Source organism: Calidris pugnax, unplaced genomic scaffold, assembly GCF_001431845.1.
Source record: "Calidris pugnax isolate Ruff unplaced genomic scaffold, ASM143184v1 scaffold25, whole genome shotgun sequence".
NCBI classification, from domain to species: domain Eukaryota; kingdom Metazoa; phylum Chordata; class Aves; order Charadriiformes; family Scolopacidae; genus Calidris; species Calidris pugnax.
In genome coordinates, this window is record NW_015090805.1 from 3,979,923 (window position 1) to 4,001,643 (window position 21,721).

General features: G+C 42.7%; 1 protein-coding gene across 2 annotated transcripts; it reads right to left on the bottom strand.

Annotated features, from left to right (window-relative positions):
• Nucleotides 1–2,174: 2,174 nt before the first annotated feature.
• LOC106885620 (interferon-induced GTP-binding protein Mx-like) lies at nt 2,175–18,958 on the bottom strand. 2 transcript variants are annotated; one of them, XM_014937964.1, is made up of 13 exons: nt 18,653–18,958; nt 16,961–17,153; nt 16,368–16,505; nt 15,449–15,603; nt 14,027–14,165; nt 13,330–13,528; nt 12,580–12,658; nt 11,471–11,593; nt 10,549–10,690; nt 8,121–8,279; nt 7,121–7,197; nt 5,415–5,657; nt 2,175–2,649 (listed from the first exon to the last, which is right to left on the bottom strand). In XM_014937964.1, exons 1-13 carry the CDS (start codon nt 18,878–18,880, stop codon nt 2,416–2,418), a joined length of 2,109 nt encoding a protein of 702 aa, XP_014793450.1. In that variant the 5' UTR covers nt 18,881–18,958; the 3' UTR covers nt 2,175–2,415. The 2 variants fall into 2 exon arrangements, with proteins under 2 accessions (XP_014793450.1, XP_014793448.1); XM_014937962.1 differs by having other exon boundaries at nt 16,961–17,156.
• Between the last annotated feature and the right edge of the window lie 2,763 nt (nt 18,959–21,721).

A 21,721-nucleotide genomic window follows, 5' to 3' on the forward strand; every position in this document is an offset into this window, starting at 1 on the left:
ACACCCTATTTTATTATTACATCTCATGCTGCCTGAAGCAATGTGTACCTGCCAGTATAATGAAATGTGGAAATTTGGCTGTAGTGCTAAACAGGGTTCAGAAAGCTGCAAGCTGTACTGGGATGAATGCCCTGCCACAGAAATCAGCCATCTTCTGCTGTGGTTTCATGTCAGAGGGTCCAACACCTTTTATTGTTTCTAGCCTGAAGAGGAGGCTTATCTTGTAAGCATCTTGGAAATTACTACGTGGCACACGGGTAAAAGCACATTTTCTTTTAGTTGACTGCCCAGTGACAGGACAAGAAGTCATGGGCACAAATTTGAACATAAGATGTCCATCTAAACATGAGGAGGAACTTTACTTTGAGGGTGGCAGAGCACTGAAACGGGCTGCCCAGAGAGGTGGTGCAGTCTCCATCACTGGAGACATTCAAAACCCACCTGGACACGTTCCTGTACAACCTGCTCTAGGTGGACCTGCTTTGGCAGGAGGGTTGGACTAGATGATCTCCAGAGGTCCCCTCCAATTCCATGTGATTCTGTGATTACTCTTGCTACATAAAGCCCAGCTTTGTCCATTAAAATAATCCTCCATGTAAAAGATGTCATGAATATAGGGTGCAATGTTGCATAGTAACTGGCTTCTCTGAGATGAAAGAGCTTTTGGAATGATTCTCCTTGCCCTCAGTACCACGTGCTGAGATATCCTTCTAATGTTTAACATCCTGGTTTAATTCCTTTTGGACATCCAAATCCTGCTATCTACTGACTTGCCCATCAGTCTCAAAATTTGAGACGATCATAGAATCATAGAATCATTGAGGTTGGAAGAGACCCTTGGGATCATCGAGTCCAACCATCTACCCTACTCTACAAAGTCCTCCCCTACACCATATCCCTCAGTACCGCATCTAAACGTCCCTTAAACACATCCAGGGATGGTGACTCAACCACCTCCCTGGGCAGCCTGTTCCAATGCCCGACCACTCTCTCTGTGAAAAATTCCTTCCTAATGTTCAATCTAAACCTACCCTGTTGGAGCTTGAAGCCGTTCCCTCTCGTTCTATCGTTAATTACCTGTGAGAAGAGACCAGCCCCAACCTCTCTACAGTGTCCTTTCAAGTAGTTGTAGAGAGTGATGAGGTCTCCCCTCAGCCTCCTCTTCCTCATACTGAACAGCCCCAGCTCCTTCAGCCGCTCTTCGTATGATTTGTCTTCCAGGCCCTTCACTAGTTTCGTTGCCCTCCTCTGCACTTGCTCCAGCACCTCGATATCTCTCTTGTATTGAGGTGCCCAAAACTGGACACAATACTCGAGGTGTGGCCTTACCAGTGCCGAGTACAGGGGCATAATCACCTCCCTACTTCTGCTGGTCACGATGCTCCAGGCACCCAAAAGAAACAGCCTGTTAGCCTTTCTTGACACATCAGGGAAGTGAAAAAGGAAAAAGGGAGCGAAGGGCATCCCATGGATGTACCATGTACCAATCCGATGAAGGTAACTTTCTTTTCCCTCTATGCTGGAACTGCTTCGCACCCACTGCGTGCATCCTCTCTACCTACTTAACTGAGGTGATGCCTTGTGCAGTCATCTTTCAGGTGATGGCAGGAAAGACAGCAACAACAGCAAGGCAAAAACACAAAGGGAAACGGGGGATTGCGGCAACAGACGGCACAGACTCCACCAGGTGGTGAAGCGAAGATGTTTAATGTTTTATTTTTACAGCATATATAGTTTCTCTCTTTTGATCACGTGCTGTGCTCTCTACACAAATAGATAGTGGGGCCTGTCCACACGCTGTTGTGAGCAATACAATTGGCTACGTATAAAAGTTCATGCGCCTGGGCTAATTAGTCATTATTATCTGCTTTTGTTATCTATTTTGCTAGCTTGGTATCTATATTGTTGCTTTCATATTACCATACAAGGTCATTGTTTACTGTTCTCAAGGCTTCCTTCCCATCACTGCAAGAACACCTGCCCAGCTCTCGCTCAGCAGCGTGTCTCCACAATTCCTTGCTCCCCACAGGGGAGGGCTAGGGTTGTGCAGGAAGTGTCCTCTAGGAAAGTTAGATAATTCGATTTCTACGGTTTGTGAGCGTTAACAGCTGAAATCCCTCAGCCTCTTAAAAAAAAAAAAAAAACAACAAAAACCCAATGATAAAACACAGCCCTCAGAGGTCTAGCTTTTTAATAATTGTTTCAATAATTGTAAAGAGTTCATAAAGCGAATGTCTAAAAAAATGGGATAACGTTTATATAATCACAACTCACCCAGTGGAGCACTTCATGGGTGTTTGTGTACAACTAATTATGGAAAATAAAGCATAACTGAGCACTAGAAATGAGTATGAAAGTTCTCCAATAATGCTAGAAAACAAGAGTAGAAATACACTTTTGAAAAAATGAAGAACTCTACGATGCGGTGAAGTCTCTCAGGTATTGGCAGGCTTTAGTGAGACGATTAACTCTTTGACTGAGGTAGCTCCGATGTTTCGCAGCTTCAGTGTCCTCCTGAAGGAGATGGTTTAACTTGTCTTTTTCTTGCAAAAGATGCAACATTGTTGTCTGTAAGTTATCCCCGAAGTCATGAAGGGCAGAAGACAGGATGATCAGCGGTATCTGATTGCAGAGGCGTTTACTTGCTCCCTGCAAGAGGGGGGAAAAAAAAGCATACTTGTTCCCAAAAGAACAAAAAAAGGAAGGGGCTATAGATAATGTGGTAAGAAGTGACATCACGTTTTTAAAAAGTTGTATTGAGATACTGTTCAGGGAGTGCTTCTAGGAATTAAGAAAATGTTTGTCGTTATTATTCTTTGTGCCTAAAGATCTAAGAGTTACTGGAATGTCAGCTGTGGCTTTTTTTTCCTCAGGGAACTAAACCCAAGGCAGGCTGTTCCCTGCTTTGCTCTGCCAGCTGTCATTGGTAAGAGTTATATAAGGACATACCTGATGAATAGTACTCATGAACAATTTCTGGCACCAAACCTGTCTTCTCTGAACACCACCAATTGTTATGGAACAGGAAATCAAAGTGATTTTTCCAAAGGTGGTATATTCCTGTCTTTAGATGGCATTTCTGATGTGGTTGTCCTTTTAAGTCTAAGATAGCTTTGGAGAAAGCTTTAGCCTTAAGAGACAAATGTCTTCAGCAATAGTGAGACTATACTGTGCCTACATTACATCTATTGATATCTTGGTGAGAAAATTTTCTGCTTAACCTGTCACACTGTCTGCTTTAGTTATTTATGCAAATTGAAACAGATTGACCTAGAAGAGGTTATGGGTCTCTTTCCCCAGAGACATCCGCAGGGCTTGGGGGCTTAGCTGGTGCTCTTGGGTGATGGGAACTTCAAAACCTCTCCAATGCTGGTTCCAAGTGAGCACTTATGTATGAATGACTGGTTGCACTCAAGAGAGGCGCCGTCTTGCTTTCTTTTTGTGGTGTCTGACTTGAAAATGGCAGTGGGAAGACCTGGCTTTAGATCTCTGGAGCCCAGTGGCTGCAAATCTTCTGTGTACAAGGATGGATCCAAGTTCAAGATGAAAAATACCTAATACTAGATGTTTAGTTTTTCTTTCTAGTTCACAGAGATCTAGTCAATAGCAAGTAATTCAGCTAAGTCAGCTAAAGTGCTTATTGAGCCTACTTGTTCTCTGAGCACTACTGACTATGGTGGCAGCGACTATAGGTGGTTTAAATGTGGATGTTTTTCTGGAGCCAAACTCTGCCCATAATCTTGACAGTTCTGTCATAGGTGACACAGATTCATGCATGCCATTTTCAGAGGACATGGACACTTAAAAGCTTCCATCTCGTTCAAAGTGTGTTTGGCTTTGCATAAGTAACATGGAATCTGATGCCCTGGCATTTGTTATTGTTGAAAATGGCACTTAGAGCATTTACAAAGATCTGTAACTATCATCTAAGACTTTTGTGTTATAGCAGAGAATATAGTGAGGTGGCAGGGAAGAGCTTATGCAGTTCTGCCATTGTCTTTTGTTCCCTGAAGGCTGATGTTTTTCTCTCCATCAGCCTGAATGTTTAATTGAAGGAATTCATCAAAACCTTGCTATTGAAATTCAAGGTGAGCTGTTACCTACCTTTTATTGCATTATTAATATTGGACTTGTTGCTTTCTGAGGGAGTTTTACGAAACAAAGATCAAAAGCAAATCCTGACCCTTTGTTAAAACGTGTCTTCAGAGACTTAACTTCTGTGGAGCTATCTGCAGTACAGCATGTGCACTCTGATTTCTGCAGATCAAATAGCCGAATCCATTTTAACTTAACGTTTTCTTATTGCTCCTTCTGCTGCCTTAGTTTAGGATCTGACTGCAAGCCACTGACACCATTTTCTGCTGCCAGCAGGAATGTGCAGAGGGGCTTGAGGCTGACTTGAGCTCTCAGATGCTGTGCCAAATGCCAAAGTGCTCTACATAATGTTGTGAAACTTGTGGAAACTAGCATCATTTGAAAACCGTGAGATAAGCTTGCGTTGGGGAAAGCAATCCTAGGACTGTTGCTTCCTTTGCTGGAGAAGGAGATGCCATCAACTGAATATCATTGATTTCTAATTACAGGCCCAAGGACTCTTTCCCCATTCTCTCCTCACCTCCATGCTGGTAAGTCACTGTCCTTTCACCTCTGACATTTGTCCCCATAGGAAAGCCAGCAAGAGAGCATTGTGCTGGAGTAGGGCTGTGTTGGCAGCAGAGGATCACCCTCTTCTCCATGAAAGGCTGGAGGAGGGTGAGAAGAGGGCTCACTTTGCCAATGCTGTATTCGAGTGAGGGGCAGCCGCAGCAGAGAGCCATGCAAGGCCGGAGGGTAGCTAACTGGTGATTTAGGAGCCTGCTGTCATTTTAACAGCCTACAGCCTTTTCTAATCACCAGACCCCATAGTGGGCAACTGTGTCTCCCCAGTGACTGTGCTGGCACAGGTTGTCATATAATCATAGAATCATAGAATGGTTAGGGTTGGAAGAGACCTCAAAGATCATGGAGTTCCAACCCCTCTGCCATGGGCAGGGACACCTCCCACTAGAGCAGGCTGCTCAAGGCCCCATCCAGCCTGGCCTTGAACACTTCCAGGGAAGGGGCATCCACAACTTCCCTGGGCAACCTGTTCCAGTGTCTCACCACCCTCATAGTAAAAAATTTCTTCCTGAGATCTAATCTGCCCGACCAGCTTTGTCCTGGCATTTTCATCACTGGTCAGAAGCTCTGATTAATTTGTATAGAAGCTGTGGGTGTACCTGGATGAGACACTTTTACCCTCTGGCTACTATTCCCTGCATAGTAGTAGTATTTTATGAAAGACTTATATTGACTAGAGCAAGATCTGGGAGAGGAATATATGCTATAGTATTCAAGGTGCAGAAAAGCTGCTGTATCATAGTCTGTAAACTCACATAGAAATAGGCCTTCGTGTGACAAAGCATTTCCTCGACAAAGGAGGGCTCTTGATTGGAAACAGTTCCAACATGAAACTCTTTCTCATTGCCTGCTTTGGTAGCATTTTGTTGCTTCACATAGCGTAGATCACTAACGTAAGCGTCATCCTGGCAGTATACGATTCTCTCCATTTTAAACTGGTTCCGGATGTGCCTTTCAGCCTCTGCTGCTTGTTTGTCTCGAATGTCTTCAATTCTGACCTAGGAAAGAAAAAATCAGCAAGTTGTCAGCCATTTGTTTCCTTTGCATAGGTGCTGGTGCTCAGCAGTGTCCCCAGGAACAGCAAAGTGGGCACAGCGTTCGACAGTCCTTGCTGCCGCACTGTCTAATCCCAGACCCGCTCTTGAGAACATGGAGTCATGTTTTAGATTCTGGCTCCCTTACTGTGAAAGAGCAGGAAATTGTGGCAGTTTCATCCCCTCCTTAAGATGAGCGAGATGAGCCAAAACCTGGTGCTAGGACCCTGAAGGAAAATACAAGGCTGATGGGCCAGCCATGAGTTCAGCCTGCAGCCTGTCCTTGGTTTTTGCATGTATTTTGTTTGTGTCTCCCTCTTGCAGTAGGCAGTGACAGTAGGCACCGATGTGAACTCCATTGTCCCTCCTGCCCTTCTCAAAAACTGCAGACTCCTAGTTGTTGTCAGCAAACCAACCCTGTCTAACCCTTCACCATCTGGGATTTTTACTGCAGTAATCTAATTCTTTCTGTCCTTTTTGATACTTCCACCTAAAAGTTTGCGGTGGCTGCAAAGTTCCCTCAGACATCCTGAAATTCCCTTGAAATGCTTTCCTAGCATCCCTAAGAAAGCATCACATCTTTTTCTCGTCTTCAGTGTCTACCAGAACTTGCTCCCTCTTTATTCCTCTCACCATGTTATGCCTAAAGATCCTCCATAAACACCTTTGTATTTGGCTGAAGTAGCTTATTTGCTTGCTGTCTCATTGGCCTGGGAGCTCAGTAGGATTTGACAATGCAAGTCAAATAGCAAACCACCTATTTCACTCATATTTGCCTTTGAGCTACCTTTTTAAGCGGTACCCTGTGAGTGGACTCTGCTTCCCGGCTGTCCAGCATTGCTTCTCATCTCTTCCTCAAAGCTTTTTTTGAGAAAAGGTCTTCAACAACATCCATATCATTTAACTCTACCTCAAAAAATGCTGGCCCCCAAATTGTGAACAGTCATCTTCTAACTCTCTCAGTTAAATGATTTTTGGCTTCTCTGCTGCTGCTCCCTTTTATCAAAGATGAGATTGCTGCACTGGCTAACACCCTGCCTTGCCTTTCAGAGAGAGAAAAGCACTGTTTAGCGCTCTGAGGCTACTCATATGCTTACAGATCATTGCAGGACTTAGACCCAAAATGGATTATAAGCTCTTCAAGGCAGCCATACCAGGTTTTCTTTGCACTGTGTTGTATGCATCAGGAATGTGACCAGAATGAAGGAGTAATCTGCGTTTTAGACCTTGTCTCTTGTACCAAGAGGCAAAACACATTTTCATTAGTGCCATTATAAATACACTATTGTTTTCAAGCTCTTCCTTATTTTATAAAAACTGGAGGCCTTCAAGAAATTCCATGCTTGCATATGGGTACTGTAAGCTTGGCTGTATTTACAAGTGCCATTGCATCTCACTCTTATCTCAGGTTATAGGTAGTCTCTCACCTTAGCAGCTCTGTTTAGATTGTCGAAATTAGCAAAATGCCTTTTAGTGAGCTCCAAAAATCTCTCTGTAATGAGGCCTAAGGGAAGAACAGACAGACAAAATAAAGTCAGCAAGCAAGTGAGGTTTTTAAGCTACTATTAACATAAGACTTGCGAAAAGCACTCATTTTCTGTATTCATCCAGAAACAGCTGAGCAGTTATACTGATGCACTATGCCTTTAAAACCAATACAAAGTAGGAATTTAGATTTCTAGGTCTGAAAGTATGAGCATTAAAGACTTCCTGTAACCGCTTACCACCTGACAGACTGAACATCACCAAGATTTTTTTTTGATAAAGCAATTTCTATGCTTACACCTGTGATTACAGATGCATCACCCCTTGGCTACGTAAGCACATCTGCACCTTACCCTCTGAGTAGTCTTCCCAGGAAGAGGGGCTAGCACATACAATACAGAGCACTGAGTCTGGCACAGATGATGCAGCTGCCTTCTAAGGCAAACGCAGAAGAGAGAGGATCACAACATAGATTTTTCTTGGGTGCTTTTTTCTGGATGAATTATGTACCTTTTCCCCCAGCCCCAACAGACACTGTGTAATACATACAACATCATGGAAAGAGTTGGCAAAGCAGCTGGGTTCCTAGTTCAGGTTTGTGAAAGCCACTCCCTGGGTTTGGGAATACCAAGCAGTTTGGCTGGCGCCAAGCATTGCACAGCATTCTACTACACAATTCCTTTACTGTGTTATTTATTATAGTTACTCTCTAACCCCCTTCCACCAGCCACTGGGAAAAGTATTAACAAATGCCGAAGGCCACATGGAGAGATTGGAGGTTCTAGAGAAGCAGCAAGCACCCAGCTTGAATCAGATTCACTTCCCCATTCTGAAGTATCCTGGCTAGAGCTCTTGCTCCAGCAGTGAGATCGTTGGCTTATCCTGGAAAAAAAAACCAGTGTCTCCCACACTCAGACAGCTCATGCAGCCTACGAGACATACCAATCACGTTGTTCAGTGTCTCAACGGCTGGTTCCTCCAGTTCGATGATTTGCTCCTTTATGATGTCCTCAAACATCCTGTAATTGGTAAAGCCTGGGAACTCCCGTCCACGGTACTGGTCTTCATATTTCCACACTTTACTGGGTACACATTTTTTAACTGTAATATTAAAATAACATTGCTTTACTACTAAATCCCCCGGTTTTTAATTTTCAGATTTAAGAAAGAAGGCTAGAACAACTACTGAGACAATCTTTCAAGCAATACTATTACTACAGAACTGTAGTAATATCACTCAGTCAACGAGCCATCTCACAGACCGGATCAAGAGTCTAACTGACAGAAAACTATCCAGAAATTATGATGAGGCTCAAAAATACTGGTTCTTCTTGGAATTGCTGTCCTCACAGAAGTGGCCATTGCCAGTCACTTCTGAGTTTTAAAAAAAACCAGAACAAAACAGAACCCCAAACTCACCAAACAGTCTTATTCCAGAGAATCTGCCGTTGGCTAGCTATTTTTATTTAAGATATCACAGTCTATACTTCTTTGTTGACATTATATGAATTTGCTATCTAAAATGAAGTATATTGCTTTGAATTGGTTTATATATTCAGGCAGAGATGTGTTTCTAAGTGTTTGGAAAGGTTTTGATATTTCCCTGTTCTGGGGTCAAATTTATGAATCAGGAATCAAGTGCACATGTGGAAGTAGAAGTCAAGCCATGAATGCATTCAATTCTAACATTCAGATATATGAGTCCATGGTTGGATAACAACAACAACAACAACAACAACAACAACAACAAAAAAGTAGATCTGGAGCATCTGGTTCAGAGTCTGAAAATGTACTTGTGCAGTTAAAGTAGTACAAAGCTGTGACGGCCACAAGACCATCTATCAGCTTTGCAACAGAAAGTTCAAGGCTTCAAGTATTCAAAGTATCTGCTATTTTTGATAGCAGATTTCATTGTAAGAAAGCTGGAGCTAAACAGAATCATCTGACATCCAACGATGTACCTTCAGAAATCCTAGCGGTGGCTGATAACAATGCTCTTTGTTGAGGAAGGGCTCGCTAAAGCTACCTCTAGTTTTCAAGCTATGTAAATGAATTTACTCTGCAGCACCTGTAAATCACATGAGCATATGGACACACGCTTTTGAGGTAGCATATTGCCAGCAAGAGCTTTGCTGTTGTAAGAGCTGCCGTGTGCTGCTACCCTGATCCAATTGTGAAGTCAGACATATTAGTTTAAATCGATGGGGATAACCTGGAAGTGCCCAGAAGATTCCCCACTGTGGTTCAGCTGCCGCATGATGCCTTACGTATCTTCTGCAACTCAGTTGCTCTTTGTCCTCTGAAGAAGCTGCATCCTTCAGCTAGTTCTTTGTGCTGTTTTTACATCTATTTCTTCATCCCTTTATTGTCTTACTCTTTTATTCCTCTCCATTAAATCATGTTGATTGGCTTGGTACTTCATGGATGGGACATAAGAGACATTGACATACACTGATGTCTGTCTATCTGTCTCCCTTCACATATATGCATATATATATACTCATCTCTGGCTGATGACAACTTTGCAGCCTATCTGGACCTATAATTTTAGAGACACTAGTGACATTGACATAGATGTACATTAAAGAGAGAAAGAACTTGTTTCAAGAGCTACTGCTTGACTGGCAGCTGATGCTATTTCATCTCTAAGAGCAAATGATGGAGTCTCTGAAAGACGTGGAAAAGGTGCTGCGAAAGATGTTGAGTGTACAGCAGAGGTCAGTCTGCACATGTTACTCTATGCCTCAGTTTACAACTGAGTTCAGTTAAGCAAGTAGCAAGGTGTGTGATACACAGAAAGGGGTGCTCTTTACAAGGCTGTGGTTATCTCAGACTCAGAATTTTTCTCCACACCTTAAACCTAAAAGCTAAAGTAGAACAAAAAAGACAAAAAATTCCAAAATATTTCTAATAATAATAACAACAAATTATTATATCATTATAACATTATAAATTATAACAAATTATAAGAATACAAATAACAAGAACTATAACAATAGATTTTAAATATATTGTTGTTATTATTTTTATTCATTACTAGTCTTGGTATTGGTTTTGTTGCTGTTATTTAGAAGAATGGTTCAGGGAACCAGCAACCAATTCTGTGCCAGGGTCCACAGTCTTGGTTTTACTGCTTTGCTGGGAGAAGAGAGACATCCACTGATCTCTCTGTAATGACAGCATTTAATGCAAGCTGGGTCTTTGTCCCCAAGGACCAAAGCATAACTTGCCTAACACTACAACAGATGAATGCTCCTAGCTTCTTTTTTACACTTTCTTGAAAATAACCACTTGATGATGCTGTGTCATGATTTAAAAGCAAGGGAATGGAATGTCAGGTCAGATGCAAGTGATGGTTTTCTATGCTCACCCTTTGCAGCACACTCTAGGAGAATCATTTCCCACGTTCGAAACTCTCTGCGGATTTTTGTATATAGTCTGACTTCATTTCCAAACAACTGTTCGTCTCCACGCATTACCTGAGAGATGTCTTGATTGAAGAGTTTGATCAACTGCAATGAATTAAAGAACAAGCAAGCAATATAGTGAAGTTTCATTTCTTCAGAGTAACTTGCATACATGAAGTAAATCTGCAGCTATTAAAAGCTAGTTAAAGCAGGTTCACTGGAAACATCCTTACATGCTCTTAGCTCCGTTTTGTTGTTTTTGTTTGTGCTTTTTGTTTCTTTCAAAACCAGCACAGCTAAAGGACAACAAACTTAATACTTTGTTTTGTTTTGTTTTGTTTTCCTGTGGACTCTTAGAGCCATTTACTAAATTCAAATTGACTAGACTTGTATGAAGTCCTTGAAGACTGATGAGCCTTCATAAACACTTCTACTGCCGAAAGCTTACTGTGGGGAATTAGCTCCCCAAGATGAGGCACTCAGATAGACTTGCAAACCATATTTTGATAACAAAAATGCATTTGATCTTCTGAATGCTGTAAACAATAGAAACCCTTCAAAATGTCAGTCAGTCCAGAATGTAAGTTTTCCCTCTCTGAGATGCTTGATTTTGGCCAATCAACTGAGTTGTTGAGTTCTCTTGTCACATAATGACAGGTTAAAAAATGCTAGAAGGGGCCATGAGCTCCCAAGGTCCATTATTTTTGCAGATATGATTGATTCCTGCCACAGATTTGTGTATGTTACTCTCAAAACATATCAGTGACAGATACCACAAGCCTCCTGGTGGTCCATGCTGACAGTTTGCTAACTTCAGGTGGTTTCTTTTTCTCCCACATTTACCTGCTCGCTCTGCTCTGTGACCAAAACAGTATTGATACTTACATCTGTGAGGAAAATCAGTTTCTCAGACTCTGTTGTGGGTGTGCCTCTTCTATACTTTTGTAGATCATGTAATGTTTTTTGGAGCGCCTCACGTATTTGATTCTCTAGCGTTGGCAAATTTTTCTGGGGGGTAGACAGTAAAGAAGGACATTTAGGTAGGATGAACATGTATGGCTCTGGAAGGACAACAAAATCCCTCTAAGACTGACCTATACCTGCACATGATTTTTGCTGCTCTCAGGAGTCCAAGAGCTCGCTGTCCTTGCATCCCATGTGTGATAGTGGGATAGCATGGAAGTACAAATATGGCCTTCATTAGAGAAGGCAGGAGCTAGGATCTCCCTGAGATAACAGGCTGGAACTCTGTCCTGGTTTCACTGCAAGGCAGGTAACTGCAGTCTAGGGCAACATTTCACCTACTGTGAGCCAAAAACTATCAACCAGCGAGGTGGTGATGCAGGGAATGTACTGATACCTCCATTCCTGATAAATACCTGATTGAACACAGCTGCTTAGTTGCTTTTTTATGTAAAGTTACACATTTTTTTTTTTCTCCTTCAGGACTGAATTTAGAGATTCCCTGTATTTCAGCATTTTCCCTTAATTGGATAAGTTATATATTACTTACAGATATATGTATACAAAATTAAAAACCCAATATACTTATATTAGCATAGTAATATAACTAAACAATTAGATCTTACTTGAGATTTTGAACACATTGAACATTTTCAGCTAAATAGATATTATTATGTTTTAATAAACTCATAGCAGTAAATTGTCACCCAGCCAATCAACACTCTTCACAAACAAAAATAAATCCAATGGCTGCCATTGAAAACGTGGGAGTTCTGAGTCATAAGCAGATGAAATGATTTGCCTATTGTCAATCTTCATCTTAAAGGCAAATCTGAGGACAGAGCATGGGTTTCTTTAGCTCTAACTCTTAGTTCAATTTGTTATTTAATTAAAGGATAATTAAGTACTATCTATGCATATAAAGATGCAAATCCAATTGCGATGATTTGGAAATCCAAGGTTGAAGGGCTGAACTTATTTTTAGACAGTAACTAATACAAACAGCTTAGTATGGCACCTCTGTTACTTACAATAATATGTCTCACAAGTTCATTTGTGAGCTTCTCTGCCAGATGAGGGATAGTAGCCCTTTTTTCTTCCAGAAGCACGCTGCAAGAAGGAGCAAAAGTGGTTTTGACAGACGGCATGTGCAGGGTAAGGAAGCAGCAGTGATGCTCTGGGATGTTTTCGCTAGTTCTACTACACAAATTGAGTAAAGCAGGGGCCCTCTGGGGAGTGCTAGTACAGGTGCAGCAGCAGCCCAGGACTCTCTGGGTACCGTGGCTTTTATGCAAGAGTTGTTTGACAGCTACTGCTACTGGCTAAGAAAAGGGAATCAGAATAAGCTGAAAATAGCAAATTCTAAGAGCAGATTAATGTGCTGCTGCATTATTTCTGCACGTGTGGAGCACACTGATTCAAAACCCTTTTCACCTGCCATTCTCTATATTATTATGGTTGATTTGCTGCTTGACTTGAAGTGCTCAGATACCTGAGCTCAGAAACTTGAATTCTTTGGGACTATTCTGAACTACTGAGGTTCACTGCACTTCTTCCAGGTTTAAGGAGAAATATATATTGAACTTGCATCAAAAATACATTTTAAAAATTTATTTGATGTGCAAAATTTTTCTGGCTCACTGGAATGCAACACTACACGGGCAATAATAGTGATATAATTGATAACTGTTTGTAACCCTAATTTAAAACTCAGTGAGTCAACATGAAGCTTTGAAGTGACTTTACTATGGTCTTGATTAGGTCTTTTCTGCAAGAAGTACCTGAAATGTTTGTGACTTTCGAAGAATTTTCTTTCCTGCTGGATTGCAGCAGCCAAGGCCAGTTTGTTGTGGATGTCCTGCTGTCCACGACACTTCACGATCATGTAACCTTTTTTGAGGGGAACAACTTGGTTTTGTAGTATTTTAATGATAGACTCTTCGGTTCCTCTGTCCACCAGGTCGGGTTTTGTGAGGATCCCTGTGAAGTTACCCAAAGAGAAATTTAGTCGAGCACAGGAGTTAAAAGTAGGAGAGGTGCAGTAGGACACCCCACCACCACAGTAGGAACGTGCTGTACTGTGTTTTATAAAGCAACTTCTCTTTGTTTTGTGTTCTTCCTCCTAGAAAGCTCTCAGCTTCTGGGCTTTGCACTCTAAAACTTTCTCTACAGTTGGCCTTTTGCCTTGCAAACCTTTTTTAACAGGCAGCAGCAAAGCTTTCCCGCCCCTCATTCTGAGATTTTCAATTTCCAATTATTCATAACAGGAATGCCAGCAAGACTGAAAATTGAGAGATTCTTATAGCTATTGGATCATCTCAAGCTTTGTAAATAGTTTATTTGTTATCTTTTTTTTTTTTTTTTTACCTCCTTCTAGTAGCTAGTTTCACAGATCCAGTGTGGAATACAAAACATCAGACCTTCATGGAAAAGAAGATTTGTACTTCTCTTCAACCTGTAGTTTAAAAAATTTCTCACCTAGTGTTCTTTCTCCACTGGGGTCCACCTCTTGAGCCATTTTCAGTGCTTCTGTTGTTGCAATATCCACATTACATGGCACCACTACCAAATTGAGCGTCTCTTTGCAGCCAATAGTTCTTCTAAGGAGCATTTTGATCTGCAATGCCATATAGCAGTAATGAAGTTCAGTGAAATCAGATGCTTGCATGTAGGATGTGACCATTTCTAGCAATACGAGCCACTGTCTGATGACATTAAACGTCACACATGAGGATAGTGTTACATGCTAAAGGCTGACATGGAAATGCAGCCCCTTTTCCTGTGTGAAGATTAATCCAAAGGTGAGACCAGACTGATGTTATGCCTGTTGTGAAACCTATCTAAAGCTTAACTTCTCATGCATATAGTCCTCCATTATGGAAATACTAAAAATATTTTGTAAATAGTCACATGTAAGAAAAACAAGTTCTGATGTCCAGGCTATAGCCTCCATCTCGGAAGCACGCAGGCAGCTGTGGACAATGGAAATACGTGGATCATGTCACACCTGTTGCTTTCTTCTGAATACAGCTGAAAGATCACTATCTAATTATGAGATGAAATTACTCTTCTCCCAGACAGTAAAGCCCAGAGAATCCGATCTTGTCTACTTTTTGTTGATATGTCTATTTTACTTTGGGCTACCCTTACTCCAAGTTCCTATTTAAAAGTATTTTAGGAGAAACGAAACACCCAGCTCCTGTACATCACCCTTTAAGATGGCATTGCCCAACTAGAGTTTTATTTGTGTTCCCCGGAATTTCTTCTAAAAGCAGACAGGAAAAGTAAAGATCCCCTCCACTTTAACACATATTCTCTTTATTTCAAAAAGGATCTACTGGGATCGCTTAAGGGTTGAGAAAAACCAGGACAGGTCTGATCCTGATGTGCTCTGTAAGGAAGGGATGACAGAGCAAGGAATCCGTATCAAGGCAAATTTACCTCCTTGCTCCAGAAGAGCTTACAAGAACTCGGATCCATTCAGCTTTGACAAACATACCCACAGAGCTGGGTAAGGGACAACTCATTCTGGGATGTATCTATCTTCCAGCCCACAGCAGACTGTCTAGAGGACAGAGGGGCAGCGCTGTATTCAGGGTCCACACAGCCAGGTTACTGCGAGCTGCCACGGGCAGGCTGTGTCAAGGCACCTGAGTGGCTCCTTCACAGCTCACGTGGGCAGCTCCCTCCTGCATAACAGGGCAGATAGGAGATCCTAGACTTCGCCCTTCCTATTGGCAGTTCCTTGCCTGAAAAACAGGCCTGTTTGTTAGGGTAGCTCTATTGCTGGCTCAGAAGCCCAGCATAACAACCTCCAGTGCCCTACAGCAAAGGCTCGCGTACGAGGTAAGTTGCTGAAGTGATCCTGTGCACAGGTTGGCATACGAGACTCAGTATTACCTGTTCCCCAATGTCTTTTGGCTGATCCCCCACGGCCACTCTGGCAATTCCAGGAAGATCAATTAGTGTCAGATCTGGGACATCTGGGGACCAAATTGCTAGGGAAATTAGTTCTCCACTAATGCCACCTCTAATACCAGCCACGACGTTCTGGGCTGCAAGAAGAAAAGAGCAAGGCAATGAATGCAAGCTTCAAACAACACATCAAACCAAAGCTGAACACAATGATTTCAAAAAGTGCCTACTACCAGCTATGGTTCTTCTAGGCTTGGCTTTTTTTTCAGATCCAGCCACACACAGAAACTGACATGCAAAAATCTAAGGAAATTATTACGCAATAGGTGGAGTCCTGCTAGTCAAGGAAATGACAATCCAACTTTCACATTAAAGGTAAGTCCTTGCTGCCCTTTGGGTAAAAAAAATGTTTCCTTATACAGGAATACCATAAAAGCAAAGCTATGACATGGGAAGGGCAATGATTGAGGCTGTGGTCACAATAATTGGCAGAAGCTTTATATGCCCTCCACTCAGCCTTCTGGCAGCTCTCTCCAAAATCATAAGATCTACAGCCACAAACACCTCAAGCCTCCCCTGAGCTTTTGGACCGATGACAGGAAACATTTAGGGCTTTGCATATTTACAATTTAACAGACAACCTCCCCAAAGCAGGCAGACAGCATCCAGCTGAGAACACAGCCTGAGCTTTTATCAGACATCATGGATCATCTTCACCACTAAAGTAGTACAACTCTTTTGAGAGACCTGTATTATGCAACTCCACCTTCTTCTGCTCTGAATTCAGCTCTTGGCTACAATCACTGTGTTAGTCTGGGGACTACTGCTCAACCTAAGAAAAGGGGAGAAAGGATTCAAAGGAGACTGAGCAGGCTAAATCAGATGGGAATAGGTTACAACGCACCTTCTCTTATTGCTTTCTCCACCTCAGAGGCATCCTGGAGGTCTATGCTGGTGTTGCGGTAACACATTTTCCCTTTCCATGCCTCAGTAGCAGGTATTCTTTTCAGTTTAAGTTCCAAGGGGCATCGAGTAACAATACCTGCAGCAGTTCCAAAGACAGAGGAAACTCTCTCAGCAGTTGTTATGCGTGATATACAACCATGGACTGCCTGGCATAGGCAGGGCTGCCTAATACCTTGCACGAAGACACAGAAATGTTGCAAGAGACATTGTCAAAGGGTTCTCTGGCTTCCTGCTCAGGGTAGGACTGGCACTGGTCAGCCATGGCTTTGTCCAGCCACATCCTGTCTTGCAAACCTCCAAGGGAAGGGAAGGGAAAGGAGAGGAGAGGAGAGGAGAGGAGAGGAGAGGAGCCTTCTGTCTCATCAAAGTTAAATCCAACTGAAAATCTGAGAAGATGAATTGAATTCTTACCACTGCCCCTAGGAAGAGCAATACCAGACAGGAGAGGAGAGGAGAGGAGAGGAGAGGAGCCTTCTGTCTCATCAAAGTTAAATCCAACTGAAAATCTGAGAAGATGAATTGAATTCTTACCACTGCCCCTAGGAAGAGCAATACCAGACAGGGCTTCTAGGACGGAGCTTTTCCCAGAGCTCTGGTCTCCAATCACTGCAATTGCAGGCAAAGCCAGGTCTTTTTCTATTCCGAGAGCTCTCAGGCTGTCGATGAGATCAATGCAGGGTCGTATCTTTTCCTCATACTGGTTGTACAAGGCACGTTCTGCTTCCTGCTGGAGTTAAACTTACAATGAATTTTCCATAATTTTCAAATAAGTTATTTCCACAGAAAAAAAAAAAAACCCAACCCAAAAAATGTTTTAGGCATCTTTTCCAGCTCATCATTCTCTAGTAAACCTTATGTACTGGCATCAAGCTGTACCTCACATCACTGTGCATCCTTGCACCTGCACATTATATACAGATGTCTGTAAATTGGACAAAATCAGTTTAGGTTGCCTCAGTAACCACCCTTAGTGAAACTACCAAACTTTGTAAGCTCTCCCGAGAAGGTAAAGAGTAAAAGGAGACCTCATTACTAATTGTGCTTTGTTAATTTATTCTTTTTAATAACTGCCATTTTCTTCCATGCACCTACAGATGTACTGAAGTATGTGTATGCAAATGAAGACTAGTCCCTGTAGTAAGATAATTTAGTGCAGAATAGCTTATTAAATCTTTGTTTTGAGGCTTGAAGATTCAGTTTGTGCAAAGACAACAAAAGTGTTCTGCTACAGTGTCCTTAATAGGTGGCTGAAATCTTTTAGGTCATCATGGCTCTCCTTTCTTTGCCTCATTTTAGGCTAGGGTAAGGGATGAATATGAATGATTTGCTTTAAATGACAGATTATTGTCACTTTTCGGTTCTAATATACATGCGAGATATTGACACAGGCTCTTCAATTTCATAAAAACAAACCTACTACTTTCCAGCCCTTTAAAACTGTTTTATATGCCCAACTAAAGTGCATAAAGATCAGCTTGAGCTCTTCTCCCAGTTCCTCTTTCCATGTTCCACTCTCATTGCTGCATTTAGAAATGCAATTTTGAGATATACATTCATATCTGATTTTTTGAAAATAAAAATTGAAGTTTCCCACCATAAATTTTGCCTAAGAGCCACCTCTGAAAATAGGTCTATCAATCAGATGTAATCAAATAGAGCAGATTTTACTTTCAAGATGAGAAAGACAGCACATATTGCTGGAGGCAGGTATTTAAAAACATTATTGGCAACTCCTCCCCACTATCTTCATTATGATGTTTACTAATTAATGAATCCTAACTGTTCTCAAGGAACTTCATTAACTATGACACAGACTTAAAACCAACCTCTTTTCAGTGTCAAATATTCAACACAGGTTTTTATTAACCTTTCTTTGTATTTCTGTTGAAGGTAGGAGAGCCTCAAGTAAAAAATACCTCAGATTTTAGGATTTCTGTTCAACATTGCTAATTGTTACAAATGAAACAAGTACACGTTGCACATTATGTTGGCTGCTGCTGTCCTGTTTTTTACACCTGCATTTTTTATGCCTGCAGATTAATTCCAGCTACTGATCTTCCTAGTCACACAAATGACTTCTTGGCCCTGATGCCAAAAGCACTCTTCTGCTTACACCTAAGTGCAGATTACCCAAAGAGACAAAGGAATTCACTTTGGGCCACAAAGAGAAACACAGGAGTAAGAGTGGGGAGGATCTATGCCCTCTTCTAGTATCTATCTTACCTTGTCCTGTTCTCCATAATGTAGTTTCTTCGGCACATAGATAGGTTCTTCCTCAGTCATGTTCTGTGGCGCCAGAAGATATTCATCTTCTGACTCTGGTGGGAGAGGTATTCCAAAAGCTTCTGAAGATGGTTGGAATAAATGTGATGCAGAAGCAGCAGGTTTGGTTCTTTCAGAACATTTGGGCGTTGCACTCTTACTGTTCATGGCGTGCTGATTTTTTGGCATACTGCGTAGGTTGTCCGTAAGTGCCTCACTGAATAGTGATTACTACCACTGGTCTGGTCTAACTATGCTTTCGTACAGCTCCTGAAATCAAAAATGGGACACTGAGTGACTCGAGCTTGCAACAGTGATCATAGCAGAGAAAATCAAACACCACTTATTTACTGATGCAAACTCTCAGTATGTGTCAAGTGCCACAGACCTTTTCAAATCACTAAAATTGCTCTCCGGAAGTTAGACTGACGCCCGCCTCTCTACAAACGCCTTTCAGGTAGTTGTAGAGAGGGACAGGATCTCCCCTCAGCCTCCTTTTCTCCATACTAAACAATCCCTGCTCTCTCAGCTGCTCCTCATAGGACATGCTTTGGACCCATCATCAGCTTTGTTGCCCTTCTCTGGACACACTCCAGTACCTCAATGTCCCTCCTGTAGTGAGGGGCTGAAAACTGAACACAGTATTCAAGCCACGGCGTCACCAGTGCCGAGTACAGGGGGACGATCGCTTCCCTAGACCTGCTTATCACACTATTCCCGATACAGGCCAGGATGCTGTTGGCTGTCTTGGCCACCCGGGCACACTGCTGGCCCATATTCAGCTGGCAGTTGACCAACCCCCCCAGGTCCTTTTCCGCCAGGCAGCCTTCCATTCACTCTTCCCCAAGCCTATACTGCTGCATGGTACATGGACCTGCACCAAGTGCAGACTCAACTCTTGGCCTTGTTGAACCTCATACCATTGGCTCCAGCCCATCAATCCAACCTGTCCAGATCCCTCTGCAAAGCCTTTCTACCCTCCAGCAGGTCGACACTGCCACCCAGCTTGGTGTCGTCTGCAAACTTACCAAGGGTGCACTTGATCCCCTTGTCCAGATCATTGATAAAGATGTTAAAGAGAACCAACCTCAATACCAAGCCCTGGGGGACACCACTCGTGACTGGGAACCAACTGGATTTAATTTCATTCACCACCACTCTCTGGGACCAGCCATCCAGCCAGTTTTTTACCCAAAGAAGAGCACTCCCATCCAAGCCATGAACCAACTGGATTTAATTTCATTCACCACCACTCTCTGGGACCAGCCATCCAGCCAGTTTTTTACCCAAAGAAGAGCACTCCCATCCAAGCCATGGGCAGCCAGTTCCTCCAGGAGAATGACATGAGAAACCATGTCAAAGGCTTTACTAAAATCCAGGTAAACAATATCAATAGCCTTTCCCTCATCCACCAAGCACGTCACCTTGTCATAGAAGGTGATTAGGTTAGTCAAGCAAGACCTCCCTTTCATTAGCCCATGCCAACTGGGCCTGATCACCTGGTTGTCCTTCATGTGCCGCATAATGGCACTCAGAATGGTCTGTTCCATAATCTTCTCAGACACCAAGGTCAGACTGACAGGCCTGTAGTTCCCCAGATCCTCCTTCCAGCCCTTCTTGTGGATGGGTGTCACATTTGCTAGCTGTCAACCTATTAGGACCTCCCTGTTTTGCCAGGACTGTTTGTAAATGATGGAAAGTGGCTTGGTGAGCACTTCTGCCAGCTCCCTCAGTATCCTTGGGTGGATCCCATGTGGCCCCATAGACCTGTGTATGTCTAGATACTGCAGCAGGTCTCTCACCATTTCCCCTTGGATTACGGGGTCTTCATTCTGCTCCCCACCCCTGCCTATGAGCTCAGGGGTCTTGGTACTCAGGGAACAACTGGTCCTATTAATAAAGAGTGAGGCAAAGGAGGCATTAAGTACTTCAGCCTTTTCCTTTTCCTTTGTCACCATGTTACTGCCCCCATTTAATAAAGAATGGAGATTCTCTTTAGCTTTCCTTTTATTACTAATGTATTTATAGAAACTTTTTTTTATTGTCCTTAACATCTGAAACCAGGTTAAGTTCTGGTTGGGCTTTGGCCCTTCTATTTTTCTCCCTACACTTACTCACAACATCTTTGTAGACTTCCTGAGTGGTCTACACCTTCTTCTGAAGGCCGTAAACTCTCCTTTTTACCCTGAGTTGTAACCACATCTTTCTGTTCAGTGAGGCTGGTCTTCTTCCCCAGTGGCTTGTTTTTTAGCACAGGGGGATGGCCTGCTCCTGCACTTTTAAGACTTCCTTCTTGAAAAATGTCTAGCCTTCCTGGGCTTCTTTACCTTTCAGGACTGCCTCCCAAGGCACTTCGTCAAACAGACTCCTGAAAAGACCAAAGTCTACTCTCTGGAAGTCCAAAGTAGTAGTTTTGCTGACACCCCTCCTTGCTTCTCTAGGAATACATGGGTGGGCCACTGGCAATGAGAGTAGGGCACACCAAGCCATAGTCTGCTATATGGCCAACTCGCCTTCCTCGCAGTGGAAACATTTGTCAGAGGCAAGTGTTACACCTCTTTTAGAAGCTCAGTATCTTAGTCCCTCCCTTTATAGCTTAAAGCCCTCTCCAAAAAGCAGACGTTGCTTGACATGACGTTAGAAAAGGCATAACTAGGAGACTTAATTTTCTTATTTGGCTTTTTTTTATTACAGAATCACAGAATGATATGGGGTTGGAAGGGACCTCTGGAGTCCAACCCCCCTGCTAGGCAGGTCCACCTAGAGCAGGTTGCACAGGAACATGTCCAGGTGGGTTTTGCATGTCTCCAGAGATGGCGACTCCACCACCTCTCTGGGCAGCCCATTCCAGTGCTCTGCCACCCTCAAAGTAAAGAAGTTCCTCCCCATATTTAGATGGAACTTCCTATGTTCAAGTTTGTGCCCGTTACCTCTTGTCCTGTCACTGGGCACCACTGAAAAAAGACTGGCCCCATCCTCCTGACACGCACCCTTTAAGTATAAGCATTGATAAGATGGGTGATTGAAGAA